The 16,236-nt window shown below is 58.0% G+C and overlaps 2 protein-coding genes across 3 annotated transcripts; both read left to right on the forward strand.

Moving 5' to 3' along the window:
- Positions 1-496: 496 nt before the first annotated feature.
- On the forward strand, positions 497-5,346 carry POLA2 (DNA polymerase alpha 2, accessory subunit; the record flags this gene model as incomplete). The annotated part of the gene is given in 7 exon segments (XM_076360316.1): positions 497-535; positions 865-938; positions 1,998-2,107; positions 3,092-3,200; positions 3,538-3,597; positions 3,992-4,119; positions 5,084-5,346. Coding segments are annotated over 4 exon segments (285 nt in total), but the record flags the coding sequence as incomplete, so codon positions are not given.
- Positions 5,347-7,236: 1,890 nt separating this feature from the next.
- On the forward strand, positions 7,237-15,995 carry CDC42EP2 (CDC42 effector protein 2). Of its 2 annotated transcripts, none has more exons than XM_076360310.1 (3): positions 7,237-7,299; positions 13,625-14,444; positions 14,621-15,995. In XM_076360310.1, the coding sequence occupies exon 2, from the start codon at positions 13,719-13,721 to the stop codon at positions 14,430-14,432; it is 714 nt and encodes a 237-aa protein (XP_076216425.1). In that variant the 5' UTR covers positions 7,237-7,299; positions 13,625-13,718; the 3' UTR covers positions 14,433-14,444; positions 14,621-15,995. The 2 variants fall into 2 exon arrangements, with proteins under 2 accessions (XP_076216425.1, XP_076216424.1); XM_076360309.1 differs by lacking the exon at positions 7,237-7,299 and adding an exon at positions 7,451-7,518.
- The last annotated feature ends 241 nt before the right edge of the window (positions 15,996-16,236 follow it).

The raw sequence follows: 16,236 nt of genomic DNA on the forward strand, positions 1-16,236 counted from the left end.
ATTTATTACATCATAAAAACAAGAGGCCGCGGCGGGAAAAACGCAGCTGAGGTTCCGAAACCTTGAAAAATCGGCATTAAAAAAAAAAACAAACCCCGCTGCCGAGGAGAGAGGCGGCTCGGGCGTAATCCCAAACCAGCCGGTTTTCGCCCTAAAAGTGACAAAAACAGCCGGTTTTCGCCCTAAAGTGACAAAAAAGCGCCGTTTTACGAGCGATTCGTGCTTTTTGAGCGTCCCCAGGGGGCCCGACTTGCCCGCTCGGAGAGGATCCCGCCGCTTTTACCGCTCTCCCCTTCTGGGCTCGGTTCGCCCCGACCGCTTTGGGGTCGCGGGATAAAATTTGAGCTTAATTAACAAGAATAACTAAAAAAAAAAAAAAAAAACCAACCTTTTTCCAGGCGGTTTAACGTGTTTCGCTTTCGCTGGGGCTGGCGGCGGGGTGGGGGGTTCCTCCCCGCTTGTGGTTTTTCGCTGATTTTCACCGTTTCTTCGCAGTTTTGGGCCGTTCCTGGATGCCAAACACGAGCAAGTGGAGGTGAGGGAGAATCGGGGCGCCCCCCCCGCCCCTTGGCTTCGTCCCTGGGCGGGGGGGGGGGTTCAGCGGGGTGCCCCCCAAACCCCCCCCCCTCCCCGTGAGACCCACAGCGTGGGAGCGGGGTGCTGTAGGGGCTGATTTCCCACCCACCCCCCCCCAAAAAACTCCTCCATCCGCGCGGATTTCGGGTCGGTTGATCCGTGGTGCCGGACTCCGGGAGGGCAGAGAAGCTGGGGGGGGGGGGGGGGGGCTGTCCCGGCGTCCTCCCCGTGCAACCCCCGAAAGAAGGGGGAATCGTGCAAATCCCGTTGTTTTCCCTCGATCCGTAGAACTGCCGGCTCCTGGGGTCCTTCACCGAGGTTTTCAAGCTCTGCCTGAAGACAATAATCGAAGGGACGAGGAGGTGGGGGACGGCGGCGGCGCGAAGTCACGACAGTTTCCGCAGGCGGTTTTTGCCCCAAAAAAAACTCCTCTTTTGGCACCAAACGGGATCTGGATGGCGGGGGGGGGGGGGGGGAAGTGTTTCCGCTGATTCCCGCGAAGGAAACAGGCGGAAAACACCAGATTTCGGTTGAAAGCCTCTTAACGGGCTCTGAAACGGATTTGAGTCGTGTTTGCCTGCTGCCGGACGTGATTTGGGGCTGGATCCTGAAATCCGAGGAGAAAGGAACCGGGAACGATTGGCGATGCTGCTTTTTTTTTTTTCCCCCTCCTCCCCGGTGTTGTCCCGGGGCCGGTTGACAAAGAACAAGCGAGGTTTTGTTGTTGTTTTGGGGTTGGTTTTTTCGCCCCCCCCCCCCCCCTTTCTGCCGGGCGCCGCCAGCCTCTTTCACCTCCTGCCAGACTCCGGCGGGGCCGGGGACGCGTCACCCTCGTCCCTCTCGCTGTCAACAACCCTGCCCGACGCCGGGCCGCCTGTGCCGAGGGGTCGGGGACACCCCAAAACGCCTCTTCGCGCCCCTCCAGCGTCCCGCAGGCTCGCCACGACCTCCACCTCGTAGCGTTATCCAGACCCTTTCCTTCCGAAATTCACTAAAAAGGCTGGTTTTAAGCTTTTTTTTTTTTTTCCTTTTCCTGCTTCTCGGGTTAGACGGGGACGAGGTCCCGTTCCCCGCGCAACGGGGGAAGGCTGTATCCGCAGCCCCGTTGTTTTGTCAACACCCTCCGGGGTTTCGATCCCCGGGGGGAAAAAAAAAACCCCACCGTCGTCGTCTCGCAGCCCCTTCCCCTTCACGCAGGGGTGAAGCGCCTCTCCTGCAAAAACTGAGCGGCTTTTGGGGGAATTTCAGCAGATTTGGGGTCCTCTCGCTGCCAGAAACGCCCCCAAATGGGCTGTTTTTGAGGGTGTCCGGCTGTCGTTCCTACGTGAAGTGCCGTTTCTGGGCGTCGAAATGTTTTTCGGCGCCGCCTGTTAATTAATCGCCTGGTTTTTCCACCCCCCCTTTTTTTTTTCCCCCGACAGCGCCGGCTCTCAGCTCGTCTTCGTCCCCTCGCTGCGGGACGTCCACCACGACTACGTCTACCCGCAGCCGCCGTTCCTCTACCCCCGAGCTGCCGAAGGACGACAAACCGGTAACGAACCGCCGCCGCCGGCTTCAGCCATTCCGCTTTTTACCCCCCAAGAAGCTGAATAACGCTGAATTGCCGGGAAAACGCTGCCCGTCCTTCCGAAAACGAGTTGCCGAGGTTTGAGGTGAAATCCCCCGGCGTCTTTTTCCAGCCGGCAGCGATTTCTTGCCCCCCCCCCCCCCCCCAAAAAAAACCCCCACCCAAACGAGTAAATGTCCCTTTCGGGAGCAAATGCCAGCGAAGCTGCGACTTCCTGGCGGAGAAGGGATTCGGAAGCGGAAATCCGGTGGTCCCCGCGCCTCGCTCCTTGGGTCGCGGCGTTCCCCGAGACGCTTGACGAGCAAACGGGGAATTAATTAAAACGCGGCGAGACGGTGCCGTCGCCGGGAAACCTGTGGCGGTCGAGCCGGCGCTGCGTAGAGCTTCCTGCCCTCACCGTGATCCCGTGCCACTCCCAGCCCTTTTTTGGGTTAAAATTCCCTAATTTAACTGGTTTTTGGGGGTTTTTTTATCTAGGGAGCAGCTTTTGATGCTCCTGGCAGAAAGTCCAGCACGGCTGGGGCGTTTTTTTGGGGCGCGTTTTGGGCATTTAAGGAAAGCTTAGCACGATCGGGGCGTTTTAGGGTGGGCTCGGGGCATTTTAGGACTGGTTTTAGGGGCGGTTAAGGACAGCTTAGCACAACGGGTGTTTTAGGGTGGGCTCGGGGCATTTTAGGACTGGTTTTAGGGGCAGTTAAGGACAGCTTAGCACGATCGTGGCATTTTAGGGCAAGTTTGGGGTGGTTTAGGGCAGATTCTTGGGGTATTTGAGGAAAGCCCAGCGGGACCGCAGCATTTTAGGGCGGGTTTGGGGCATTTAAGGAAAGCTTGAGCGTGTCGGGGGCCTTTTAGGGCACCTTGGGGGCGTTTTAGGGGTCTGCTTTGCGCTGGCGACGGCAGGGTTGGCAAAGCCGCAGCCCGACCCGGCGTCGCCCTCTTCCCCGCCAGCGCGTGCACTTCGTGTCGGACCCCTGCACCCTGGACGTCGACGGCGTCGTTTTTCGGCCTGACCTCCACCGACCTGCTCTTCCACAATGGGTGCCGAGGAGATCAGCAGGTGGGCGCCGGCGGGAAGCCCCGGATTCGGGAAATGCGTCGGAGCGGCAATCTCCCGCCGGCAGCCGGCTCCAGCCCCGAATTCGCCGGGTCTCGGCGGGAAGCCTCATCCGGGGGTGTTGCCTCTCGGTTGTCTCCTCCAGCAGCTCCTTTCTCTCCCGGCGCATCTGAGGAGGAGGAGGCAGAGCCGCCCCCGTCTCTCGGCTCCCGGCAGAGCGGCCGCCGGGTCGTTAATTAGGCTGCCCGCCTAATTAAGCAGCGCAGCCCGCAAGCTTGTTTCTTTTTCCCCCCCTTCCTTTTCCTCCCTTCACCGTTTTACAGCTCCTTTTCTCTCACAGCTCGTCGGGGATCTCCGACAGGTTCACGCGAATCCTCAAGAACATCCTGACGCAGAGGAGGTGAGGGCTTGGTACCGACACCCAGTCGAAGCCAAAAAGGGTGTTTTTCGTGGCCAGCCGAGGGAAGTCCTGCACCGCTTTTTGCTGCCTTCCCCTTGAAAGTCACCTTTTTAACCTAAAAAAGGTCCTTTTTGGCTTTGATAAGCCTTTAAAAACAGGATTCGGAGGGGTTTGGTGCTGTAAGTCCTCCGGACTGGTGTGCGTCAGGCTTCCCCGGCTGATGGCTGCCCTCAGAGACAGCAGATACCTGGGGACAGCCGAAAGAAGCAGAAATAACTCTTTCTACCCCTAAATTATCTGCCGGTTGTGTCCGAGACGGTGTCACGGCGCTGTCGCTACAGGCGAAGGCTGCAGTAACCGGTTTTTTCTGCCCCCCCCCCCCCGCCTCTGGCAGTTACTACCCGCTGTACCCCCCCTCGGAGGAGCTGAACGTCAACTACGAGAGCTTCTACAGCTACGCCTCGTTACCCGTCACCCCGGATGTCCTCGTCACCCCCCTCGGAGCTGCGGTACTTCGTTAAGGTCAGGCGGCGCGCACGCTTGCTGAAATACCCCCCCTCAAACCCCACCGTATTTTGACGTATTTGGGCAAAAAACCCGATTTACAGCCCGAGTGAAGCACAGTCTCGTGCGCGGCAGCGACTGTAGCCAGGGGGGGTCACGGCCGTCAGCGTCCCCGTCGGCTGTAGCCAGGGGGTTCATGGCCGTCAGCGTCCCCATCGGCTGTAGCCAGGGGGTTCATGGCCTTCGGCTGTAGCCAGGGGGGTCGTGACCATCGGTGTCCCTGTCGGCTGTAGCCAGGGGGGTTGTGGCCATCGACGTCCCTGTTGGCTGTAGCTCGGGGGGGTTGCGGCCATCAGCATCCCTGTCGGCTGTAGCTGGGGGCGTCGTGGCCGTCAGCGTCCCTGTCGGCTGTAGCCAGGGGGTTGTGGCCATCGGCTGTAGCCAGGGGGGTTGCAGCCGTCGGCGTCCTTGTCGGCTGTAGCCAGGGGTCGTGGCCGTCGGCATCCCTGTCGGCTGTAGCCGGGGGGGTGTCGTGGCCGTCAGCGTCCCCGTCGGCTGTAGCCGGGGGGGTTGCAGCCATTGGTGTCCTTGTCGGCTGTAGCCAGGGTGTTGTGGCCGTCGGCATCCCTGTCGGCTGTAGTCGGGGGGGTGTCATGGCCGTCAGCGTCCCCGTCGGCTGTAGCCGGGGGAGTTGCGGCCATCGGCTGTAGCCGGGGGGGTTGCAGCCATCGGTGTCCTTGTCAGCTGTAGCCAGGGGCGTTGTGGCCGTCGGCATCCCTGTCGGCTGTAGCCGGAGGGGGGTGTCGTGGCCGTCGGCATCCCTGTCGGCTGTAGCCGGAGGGGGGTGTCGTGGCTGTCGGCATCCCTGTCGGCTGTAGCCGGGGGGGGGTGTCGTGGCTGTCAGCGTCCCCGTCGGCTGTAGCCGGGGGGGTCGTGGCCGTCGTCGACCAGATCCGTGACCATCGCTCTCGTATTCCCGCAGGACGTGCTGGGCTGCGTCTGCATCAATCCCGGCCGGCTGACGAAAGGCCAGGTCGGGGGTACCTACGGCCGCCTGTACCTACAGCGGGAGGACGCCAAAGGCGAGCGGAAGAGTCCGTGTGTTGCCGCTCAAGTCGTTAAAATCTAAATCGTCGGGACAGAGGCTTATTTCTTCGACCCTTCTTCCACCTACAACTTAATTCCTTCACGGAAACGAATCGGTGTTAAAATACACGTGGAATTTTGGTTAAAACCCCCCCGAAACGCTTGTGTGTGTGTGTGTGTCCCCGCACCCGAAGCTGCCTTCGCCTGACCCCGTTTCACGAGGCGCCGACTCCGCGCCGCGCCCCGGCTCCTCCTGGAGCCGCCCCGGCATGGTGGAACTCCGCTTCCACGCATGGGGCGGAGCCCCCATCTTAATAATCGCTAATTAATTGATTAACGAGAAGCCCGAGGCGGCAGGAACCTGATTTTTGTCGTGGTTTTACAGGCGTCGTTTCGGACGACCTGGATTAGCAGCGACGCACGTGCGGGGCGATTGGTTGGGGGTTTTGGTTTTTTTTTTTGGGCCACGGATGGGGGGATTTGGGGTCGCTCGTTAGCTGGAGCGGGAGGACACGGGCTCCCTCCCGCTCGTTAGGTAAACGAAGATGATCCTCCAGCTGGATTTACCCGCGGAAAAGGGCAATCCCGGTGTGGAAAAGGGGAATCTCGGGGCCGAAATCCTCCTCCGCGCCGGGGTACCGGCGTCCTGGATTCACCGCCTGGGTGACGTCATTGGGGTTGAGCTTCCTCGTTACGGGACTCTGAGTTTAATTAGTCCGAAAGCAATTAATTTACAGGGGCCCGGGGGGCCGTGCCGCTGCTTCACCGGCTTCGGTGAAGGATGCCGCAGCTCCTGACTCGGCTGCGGCGGGGGGGGAAAACCACCCCCCAAAAAAAAAACCAGCGTCGGGTTTGGGTTCGAAACATTTTCTGCTGCTTTTTGCCTCAAATCCGTGGCGAGGAAGGCGAAAATTGAAATCCCTCCTCGTTCCGCTCCGATGCCGGCGGTGGGGGGGGAAGGCTTTTTTGCCGGGAAAAAAGGTAAATCCGGTGTGAAGAAAGGGAACGAGTTTCGTAACTCCCCGCCACGGGGTAGTTACAGGCGTCGGGAGGCTGGAAAACAACCTCGTCAGTCGGCGCTGCGCCGGCGCGCGTCTCCCTTCGTTAATTTTCCACTTAATTACCTGCCTGGCCTTATTACGGACTCCCTCTAGAAGCGGCGTGTTCGTCTCCTCTCGCCCTTTAAAATGGGCGTTGGGGGACATTTTAGGATAAAACCAGGGGAAAACGGGGTCCGGGGAGGGAGACCCCCCCCTCGCCATTTTGGGGTGTGGCTCCGGCTGGCCAGGATTCGCCAGAAAAAAGCGCCGGTTTTCTCCCCAAATACCTGCGCCAGGCGGCTGGGCGGTGTCGCGGTCTGCTCCACCCCTCGCACCTCCGTTCCTCCTCTGATCTCTCGCCGATTTTAGCGCTTCTCGCCCCAAAGAAAATGCCGCTTTTCCCCAGCGTGGGTAAAAGAGCGGTTTTTTGGGGGGGTTGGGGTTTTTTTTTTCCTGCTTTTTTCAGAGTTCCCAGCTCTTTTTTTTTCTTTCACCTGCTGCAGGCGGAGGGGAGCAAAACCCCACCTTCTCCCCCTTTTCGGCTTTGCTGCTCCTCCGGCCGGCCTCGGTTTCCCTCAGAAAAACGCCGCTTTCGGTTAAAACGCAAGTTTTAAGCGGGCGTCGCGTTGACGGGGGGGGGGGGGGCTCCATTCAAACACATCAGGACCAAAGCAGCCGGCGTCTCCTTTGCTTCTTAATTAGCTGATCCATGAGGACGAGGTTAATTTGGGATTTAAACGAGCGGAGGCTCCGGCACGGAGCAGTTTTAACTCCGCCGCGTCCTTTCGGAGACCGGGGCGGGGGGGGGGGGGGGGTGTCCCGTGCCGCGAGCTACGAGTTGGCCAAGGATTTTTGGGGGGTGGGGGGGGAGCTACGCTGCTCCGTAGGGAATTCCCCGCTTCCCCCCCGGAGCCGGCAGGAATTTTTCCAGCTTTCTTTTTCTCTCCCCAGGGATTTTTCTAACAGAGCGCGCCGCGGTGTCGCGTCTTCCGGTGGTGGAGCGGGGAAATCGAGGCACGCCGGCGTTCCCGCCTGCCGTGGGAAAGGCGAAGCCATCCGGCTCTTCATCCCGGTGAGAAGCGAATGCCGTCGCTTCGTGTTTTGGGAAGCCGGGGGGGGGGGGAGGAAAAAAGGAGCCCCCTCCCGCCCCGGGAAGGGGGAAGCGAGGCCCCGTGCCGGGGTGGGGCTTGCACGTTGGCTCGGAGCCGGCTGCGCCGACGCTCCGGCATTGGGAGGAAGGGAACGGCCACGGTTGGCTCCGGCTCAGCCGCCAGACCGGGAGGAAGACGCGGTGAGTATCGGCCGCGACCCCGGTTTTGCTTTCCGGTGCGATCCACACCACATCCCCCCCCCCCCCCCCCAACCTCGGCTGCCGTCCCCGCTGCCACTCACCGGTGCCGGCATCGGGTGTAGCCGTAGGGTGTCGGGGGGAGACGGGGGTTAATTTGGGAGCTGGGGGGGGACGGGGACTTGGCCTCTTTTCCCGGCAGCTCACGGCACCGGCTTGCGAACCCCTGCCGCTGCGAGCGGTCGGGCCCTGCGTCGGGATGCTGAGGACGAGGTGGCGGCGGGGGGGGGGGGGGGGGGGGCAGCGCTTTTTCATCCTGTCAAGGATGTTTTTGTGTCCCCGTCACATCCCCGATCCCCAATTTTAAAGGGAGGGGGAAGGATTCCCTCCTTTTTTCCAAGAAAAATAGACCGGATCCCTTCCCCTGCGCCGCCACCGCCCCCCCCCCCCCCCCCCCCACTTTTCGCCCCCTCCCCGGTTCCCCGCAGCCACCTCTTAATTTTAGCCCCCAGCTGCGAGGTTTCCGACCGCCCCCGGCTTAAATTAGCCGACAGATCCCTGAAATAGACGGCGTGCTTTCGGGGAGGGAGGCCGGATCCTGCTCCGGGATATTTTTTTTTCAGGGAGGATTTTTCAGTGCAAACAGGGATTCGTGGGGTTTTAAATCCGTATTTCAAGGAGTTGCCCGGAGAGCCGGAGCGGACTCCGACCACGCCACGGGGAAAGAGGAGCGACCTGTGCCCTCATCCCACCCCGAATGCCTGTGCCGCGATCTCCACCCGGGAATTCCCGGCGCTCCCCCGGCACTCGGGTGGAGCTCGGCCGGGAGGAGCCGCCCTAAAGAGTTGTTTTTCCTGGTTTTAAGGCTTTTTCTTTTTTTCCTCTCCCCTTTTCCTTCTTGGCTTCGGTTTGTCACCGCTGCGGCGGGGTGCGTGGCGCAGCCAGGGGAAACTGAGGCATGGGAGGGGTTCGGCTAGGGTTGAGACCGCCGCATTTTCCTACCGTGCGCCGGCATTTCCTCATCCTCAAGCTTTCCTCCTTGGATATTCCTTATCGGTGAAAATCTCTCCCCGATATCGGTGTTTTCCCGGTCCTGGGGGAAAAAAAAAACCCCAACAGCGTTTGATGACGCGGCTGTTAGGAGGGGACAGCCGGCGCTGCCGTGCCCCGAATGCACCTTGCCGCGGTGTCCCTCGGCACGGCTCCCTCGCTTCCCCCTTCCTGGGGCGGGAGGGGGCTCCTTTTTTCCTCCCCCCCCCTTCCCAAAACACGGAGCGACGGCGTTCGCTTCTCACCGGGATGAAGAGCCGGATGGCTTCGCCTTTCCCACGGCAGGCGGGAACGCCGGCGTGCCTCGATTTCCCCGCTCCGCCACGGGAAGACGCGACACCGCGGCGCGCTCTGTTAGAAAAATCCCTGGGGAGAGAAAAAGAAAGCTGGAAAAATTCCTGCTGGCTCTGGGGGGAAGCAGGGAATTCCCTACGGAGCAGTGCCGGCAGCTCTTCCCTCCCCGTTTGCCGATCCGGTGCGCGCCCCTCATCCGGATTCGGCGCCAGATGCTCGAGGTAGGACAGCGACGGTGCCGCGATCCTGCGGAGAGAAATGAATTCCCTGGTTTTACCAACCTCACCTTTTGGGAGAACCAGGGGGATCTCGGATAAATTCTTCCCCACGGATCGATGGCCGGCGTCACCCCGCGCATCCGCAAAACGGCTTTTGGCGTCGCTCCGAAACATCCTTATTCCCTAAAAAAAAAAATCCCTAATCCCCATCCCGAAGGGTTGCTATTCCCTGAGGGGTCCCTTTTCCGTGCCCCCAGCGCTCCTCCAGCTCAGGGACCACGGGAAAAGGGGGTGCGTTTTCATCTCCCGCGTGAATATTCCCTCCGGAGCTGGGGGGGGGGGGGGGATACGAGGGCGAAATCTCTTTCCGGGTGCAAATTTTTAGGCGAGGATTTTCTCTGGGCACCGATAAAAGGTGCAGAAAGCGTCAAAAAGGCTCAAGAGGAGGAGAGATGGAAGGAACCGGCTTCGTTTTCCACGGCGGCTGCTCGCTCGCTTGATTTCCGCGCCTTCAAGCCGAAAAATGAGTTTAAGCCCCCGTCGCTGAATCGCTATTTTTGCAGGATCTTGATAAAATAGTTTGTGGAGACACTGGGATGGGAAAATCGCTGCTCTGTGAGTAACCGGGGGGCTGAGGACGTGCCGGGTCTTCGCGTAACGAAGCATGAATTGCTGAAAATGGGCTAAAAGAAACAAATTTTCGCGTAGCAAAGCATAAAATGCTGAAAACGGGCGGAGAGGAAAGAAGTTTTTGTGTAGCGAGTCTAAATCGCTGAAAACGGGCCGAAAAAGAAACAAATTTTCGTGTTCTGAAGCCCAAGTGGCTGAAAATGGGCCAAAAAGAAACAAAAGGTTTGTGTCCTGAAGCCTAAATTGCTGACAACGGGCGAAAAAGGAAAGACGTTTTCACGTAGCGAAGCCTAAATGTCTGAAAACAGGCGGAAAAGAAACAAAAATTTTCATGAGCCGAAGCCTAAATTGCCGAAAACAGGCGGAAAAGAAACGAAGTTTCACGTACTAAAGCCTGAACTGATGAAAACGAGCAAAAGTCTCCTCCACGGGGACTCGAAAAGCCAAACTGGGGGAAGGGGGGAATATCCCGGAGGTGGATGCCAGCGGAGATGCTCGGAGGGATGTTAAATCTTGCGCCTCGGGCTTTCAGCTGATTTCTGAACGACGAGAAGCTAAACCGAAGCCCAACGTGGGGCACAGGTTGAGTTGAAGCGCTCAGATCTTCTCCCGAAGCGCCTCCCGCTTTTATGCTGCCACAAAACCATCTCATTTTCCCCGTTTCTCTCTTTCCCCGACAGCCCCGACTCTCGTTTCGCGGGACGCCTGGATTATTCTTGCTTTTTACCGAAGTTTTTAGCGACGGCACCGTCGTGAAACGCTAACGAGCGGCAGCCTGGCGAGCCGCCGCCACCCCCCCCCCCCCCCCTCCTCGGCCGAACCGCAGCGCTGAGGGGGTACGTCTCGACACGCAGCGCTGAGCCGGGAGGCCAAACACTTTCGGTGAAAAGCCTTAAATCACCGGGGATGCGCCCGCGGGGCTGGGAAGAGGCACCCGCGGCAGCTCGGCTGACGGGGAAGGGGAGGGGGGGGACGCACCGTGCGGGTGAACGCCGGTGAAAACGGGCGTAAATAAGTTATCGAGGGGTTTAGTTTGGGTTTTGCTCCCTTTCCAACCCGTTTTCCACCCATGATGCGTCACCACTGCAGGGAATCGGGTGCGCTGGGAACGCTCCCGTCTTTTGAGCAGGTTCACTTGGTCGTCGGCACCGGAAAATGCCGGGGAAAAGGGATTTTAAGGATTTCTCTGATCCGAAAAACCCCTATTCCCTGTGCTTTCGGGGCCCGCCGACCCTTTCCCCGGCTGCACTGGCAGCAAATATCCTTTTTCGAGGTTTGGTGGGGTTTTTTTTTAATTCCCGAGCACAAAGGGGAAGGGCGCTACCCGCAGCCCTGAACTTTGCCGGCGTTCACCCGGCCCCGGGAGCTGGCTTCGGCGCTGGCGGCGCTGGCAGGCAGCCTTTGCCCCAGCCCAGCGGGGCGCTGGGTTTTCGGCCGGAGCCCAGACTGGGGAAGAGGAGGGTGGGGGAGAAATTGGGCTGAGGGAGAGCGATTTCTGTTCGGTGCCGGTGGAAGATGTCGAACCGAAGCCACCGCGCCGGGCAGGAGGGGGACACTGTCCTTCTTGCTCTCCGCTTGTCCCCGTCGGCATCATCCCACGTCCTAACCTGAAAACATTAAACATTTCCGAGTGATGAGAGGCTTTTTTTTTTTTTCCTCCCTACAAATCTGCTTTATTTTTAATGATTTCGGTGTTTTTTTTGTGGCTAACCCACGACTGTCTGTGGTTCCCCAGCGCGGTGCAAGGGGAGCTGAGCAGGGTGGCTTGCGGCCACGCATCCGGCAGGTGTTTTTTGGCGAGCACCGGCGCTCCTCCGAATCCAGGTCTCCGTGAAGAAGCGCTTCCCTCAGGCCCCCTCTCTCCGCGTACGGCAGCGGCTCCGCCGTCACCTTCTTCCCCCCCACCCCCGATGGCTTTGCGGCGCCTGTATTTCACGCGAGCGGCGCAGCCGCCGCCTCTGCAGGCTGTCATTACGCCACCCGCTTTAATCCGCCCGGGATTAACGAAGCTGAATTCTGCATCGTCAGGATTTTACCCTGGCCGGAGCCGCCGGGAACGGGATTACCGGCGACCGCGTTCCTCCCGTGGCCACGTTCCTGATGCTGACGGCATCGCCGGCATCTCGTCCGTGCTTCGTTTCGAGCTGTTTGGGTGATCTGCCGCCGCTCCATCTCCTCTCCCCCCAGGCCGCTGTCAACCGAACACGACCTCGGGAGCATCTCCCGCTGTTGCGTCTCTGGCTGTAGCGGCGCGTACGTGGGTCTCTGTTCGCAGGCGGGGAGATGTAACGGTGTTTCTCAGCACCGAGAAGAGGCAATTGGGGTGCGGGGGAAGGAAGAAAGCGAGCAGCGTAGACGGGATGAGACCGCAGATGCGGTTTCGGCAGCGGTTTCTAACGATAACGATGGTGCAGCGGGAGGTTGAAGGTGACCGTGGGACTTCCATCCCTCTGTGTATCATTGCTGTTATAGTTTTAAGGACAAATGTAAGGGGCAGCGGTCAGGTGTGGTTCAGGGGAGGGGCGGGACGACCCAGCAGCCCTCCGCGGTCTCGGTGGGACTGTGCCGCCTCGAAACCCCAGCGCTTGAGATCCCGAAGAGCCAACGCCCGCCGACTGACGCGGCGTTTTAACACCGCCGGGCGCGTGGCTCCTGCTGTAATTGAAACGCCAGCCCTCGGGGAGGTCGTCCGGCTCAATTCATCCGGCGTCAGCCGCCGTCTGGTTTTCGCTGGCTCTTTGGCACCAACCGGGGCGGGTTTCGGATGGGGAAAGCGCCCGACGTGGTTGCTGGGGCTGTAAAACACAGTGGGAACGGTTGTTTCCCAGCACCCGGCCGGGCTTCGCCTTGTTTGTCGGTGGCAGCTGACTGAAAACCACAACCGGGGAATCACTTGTGACGTCTTGCCGGGACGGTTCAGGGGTTGATTTGAGGGCTCGGCCGTGGTGGTTTCAGCGGTGGTTTTACCGTCGGCTCTCGCTTTCCAGGTGCGGCTGTACCGAGAGGTGTGTTACAAAGAGCGTAAAACGGGCTGGAAGCTGCTACGGGTGGTTGCTTTAGCGGCGGCGGGGCTCAGCGCGCCGGACAAACCCGTCTCTAAATCACTTATAAACTGTTTTGTATTTGCAGTCGACGGCAGATCGGATACGGTTTTATAGAAACACGGAGCGATGGGATTTTTTTTCCCGGAAAATTAGTGATAAAAGGCTAAAACTCCAGACCTTTCCACTGGCTGATTTTACAAAGTAATGCTCGGGTGGCTTGAAACCTGTTTCATCCCTTTTTCTGTCCCTCCGAGGCGTCTCCCGAGCTTGTACGTAACGTATTATTGCGTAAAATGCCCATTTTTGCCTTATTCCTCCCCACAGCCGAAAAAAATCACGCCTAGAACCGAACGCGTAAACTGTCAGAGTTGAATGAATGTGACTAAAACAGGGGGGAAAAAAACCCAACTTCCTTCCCCCTCCTGCCTTAATCTCTATTATTTTTTATTTTAGCTTGTTGTTGGGTGGGGCTGGATCATGCATGGCCAAGAGGAGAGGAAACTGAAATGAAAAAAATCTCCTCTTCTGGGCTAGAAAAGCCGCTTTCCAACGCTGTGCTCTCCCAACCTTTAGCTCCGGACCCCGACTCCCCCATAAAAATGCAAATCCTCTTGGATTTCCAGCTCTGTTCCTGATTTTTCTCCCACTCGAAACAAATCCTGAGGAGAGGCCCCGAGTGCCTGGATTTAATTACCTGAGTTGTTTTGTTATCAATAACGCAGCCAACGAACTTCAGATAGAGAAACGGAGAGCCTCTGGAATTAATTTCCTGGGACGTGTTGACGTTGAGGATCTCCGTCCTACATGTTATAACTTGCTTTTAAGCATTTTTCCTTTTTTCTTTTTTTTTTTTTTCCTTTTTAAATTTTGCAGATTACTTTTAAAGCCCGCGTTGCTGAAGTCTAGGAAGACAACCACCTCTTGAGTTGGCTGGAGTTGGCGTGGAAGCGCTTTGCTCCTCGGCACGATGTCCACCAAGGTGCCGATCTACCTGAAGAGGGGCAGCCGGAAGGGGAAGAAGGAGAAGCTCCGCGACATCCTCTCCTCCGACATGATCAGCCCGCCCTTGGGGGACTTCAGGCACACGATTCACATCGGCAGCGGCGGGGAGAGCGACATGTTTGGGGACATCTCCTTCCTTCAGGGCAAGTTCCATCTCCTCCCCAGGACCGAAGGCAGCCTCGACTCCGACAAGGACAGCCCCGACGCGGCGCCGTTCGAGTTCTCCAGGACGGCCACCATCTCCGGACGCGAGCAGGCGTCCTCGGAGACTTCATCTCCCCTCCTCAAAAACGCCATCTCCTTGCCCGTCATCGGGGGGCCGCAGGCGTTGATGCTGCCCTCGGCGCAAGCCCCCCCGAAACCGCCACGGTTGCACCTCGATGACAAAGCCCCGCCGGTGCGAGGCCGGGAAGGTGGGGAGGAGGACGGCGAGGGCAGGAGCGCCGCCCCGCTGCCGCATCCCTGCGCCTCGCGTTTCGCTGCCCCGACGAACGGCTTCACCGAGGAGAAGGGCAACGCCGAGCCGCCCTTCCTCTCCCACGCCGGCTCCCTCCTCTCCCTCCACGTGGATTTGGGGCCGTCCATTTTGGAGGACGTCCTGCAAGTGATGGAGAAACATCAAGCAGAGAGAGTGGGTGGATCTATACAGGATTCGGGCAGGCAGGAAATCTTGACGTGAAGACGGCTCAAGGTAAAGACGTTGAGAAATGGATTATTATTATTATTTTTTGGGTGGTTTTGTGGTTTTGGTTTTTTTTTTTTATTTTTCCCAAGTGGCTCTTAAATTACAGCTCAAACTCGCAAGTTTGACCCCACGCACCTTCCTTAACCGGCGCGCTGACAGCGATGTGTTGTTTCCTCTCGCAGAGCCCGTCGTGCAAACGGGATGTGAGCGCTCATCCTCCGCGCCGCTCCCCGCAGACCTCCGGCTATTCCCTCAGCGTGGGGAGGAAAAAACCAAAAACCACCCACCCTACGAAGCCAAGACGAAACACGCAGCGCTCGCTGCCGGATTATATCGCCGCTTGCCCGTATCAACTTTGCCTTTAGCGATGGATCGAACCGTAGGACCGCGCCGACCGGTAGAAAATAAGACGTGGCGCCGTTATCAATGTTTGTTGTACTGGACGGGGTGAAACAGCGACGGTTGAATTCCCGAATGTCTCGGTCGGGAGGAGTTTTGGGGTTTCGGGGGTTTTTTTTTGCTCGAAGAGGGGCTGCGGTTTGCACTCAGTCGAGGTGAAGGTGTGACGCTCGCTGTTTGCCAACCACCCGAATCATCAAGGTGATGTCAAATGTCAGCCTGGGACTTGACTTAATTTTTTAAAGATCCCACAAACGGGTAAATCTAGCGGTTACGTGGCAAAAGGCTCCATCGGGCTTTAATGTTGCGTCGTCTCTAAGGAGAAGCTAAAAGCTCTCTGCGGAGACACTAAAAAAACCCTCTCGGGCTGTATTTTGGCAACTAAATCCGTGGCTGGAGCTTGGGGTTGGAATTTAAAGTCGTAAATAAGATGCAAACAACAACAGAAAAAAAACCGTTAAGTGAAGGGTGAGTGACCACCGGGCCAGATTCCTGCGCGATGGGGTGAAATTCATTCTCCTGAAAGACGCCGTCTTCCATCAATCGCTGATTGTTTGGATGGACGGAGGAACGAGGGGGTGAAACGCTTCGGCACGCAGAAAGGAATGCGAATCCCTTCTGCTTTTTAAAAAATAATAATAAAAAAAAAAAAAAAAAAAATCACTGGAAATGCCAATTCTGCTGACGTCGGGGTGAAAGACCTTAACGCTCGGCCGCCAGGGCTTTCATTCTCTTTCCCGATCTCTGAATCGAGGACAAGAGAAGCCTGTTGGATGCAGTAACGGTGTAAAAGCAAGCGGGACCTCGTTTCCTAGATGCCGTCGTTAATTAACTCCATAATTTTTAACCGTTTCTGGTAGTTTTAGCCCAGAATGAGGCTGGGAGTTCCCCCTAATAAGGAATGAAGGCACCTCTTGAAGAGCACGCTGACTTTTTGCTGGCTTGCCGGAGCCTGACCGTGTATTTCTTTACATCGTCAATTGCCGTTTCATGCAGGTATCGTTAAATAACGAGTCATTAGATTAACGAGGTCGTAGCTCGTCACCACACAATCGTGTCCCGGCTCTTGCTTACTCCTGCCCATCCGCGTCCGGCGGCGCGCTCCCACTGTAAGACCAAAACACTCCGTTTTGGTGGAAACACCACAGATTTGGGGTTAAACCAATTTTTCAAGCCTTCAGTCTGCGAAATAATTAAGAAAATGAGGCTAACTGAGCTCGATCCAGGCAGCCGCTGGGTTTCATTTCGATTCAATTTTATGCTGTTACGGTTCAATCCTTACCTGGTCTAAACTGACGGACGGCGCTTCCTCCGAAAAACACCCATCCACGTGGCGACAACTTATTTTTATTGATTTTAGGATTTTCCTTACCGGAAATAATTCCAGTGAGGGGATGGG

Source organism: Aptenodytes patagonicus, chromosome 27 (assembly GCF_965638725.1).
Source record: "Aptenodytes patagonicus chromosome 27, bAptPat1.pri.cur, whole genome shotgun sequence".
Taxonomy (NCBI): Eukaryota; Metazoa; Chordata; class Aves; order Sphenisciformes; family Spheniscidae; genus Aptenodytes; species Aptenodytes patagonicus.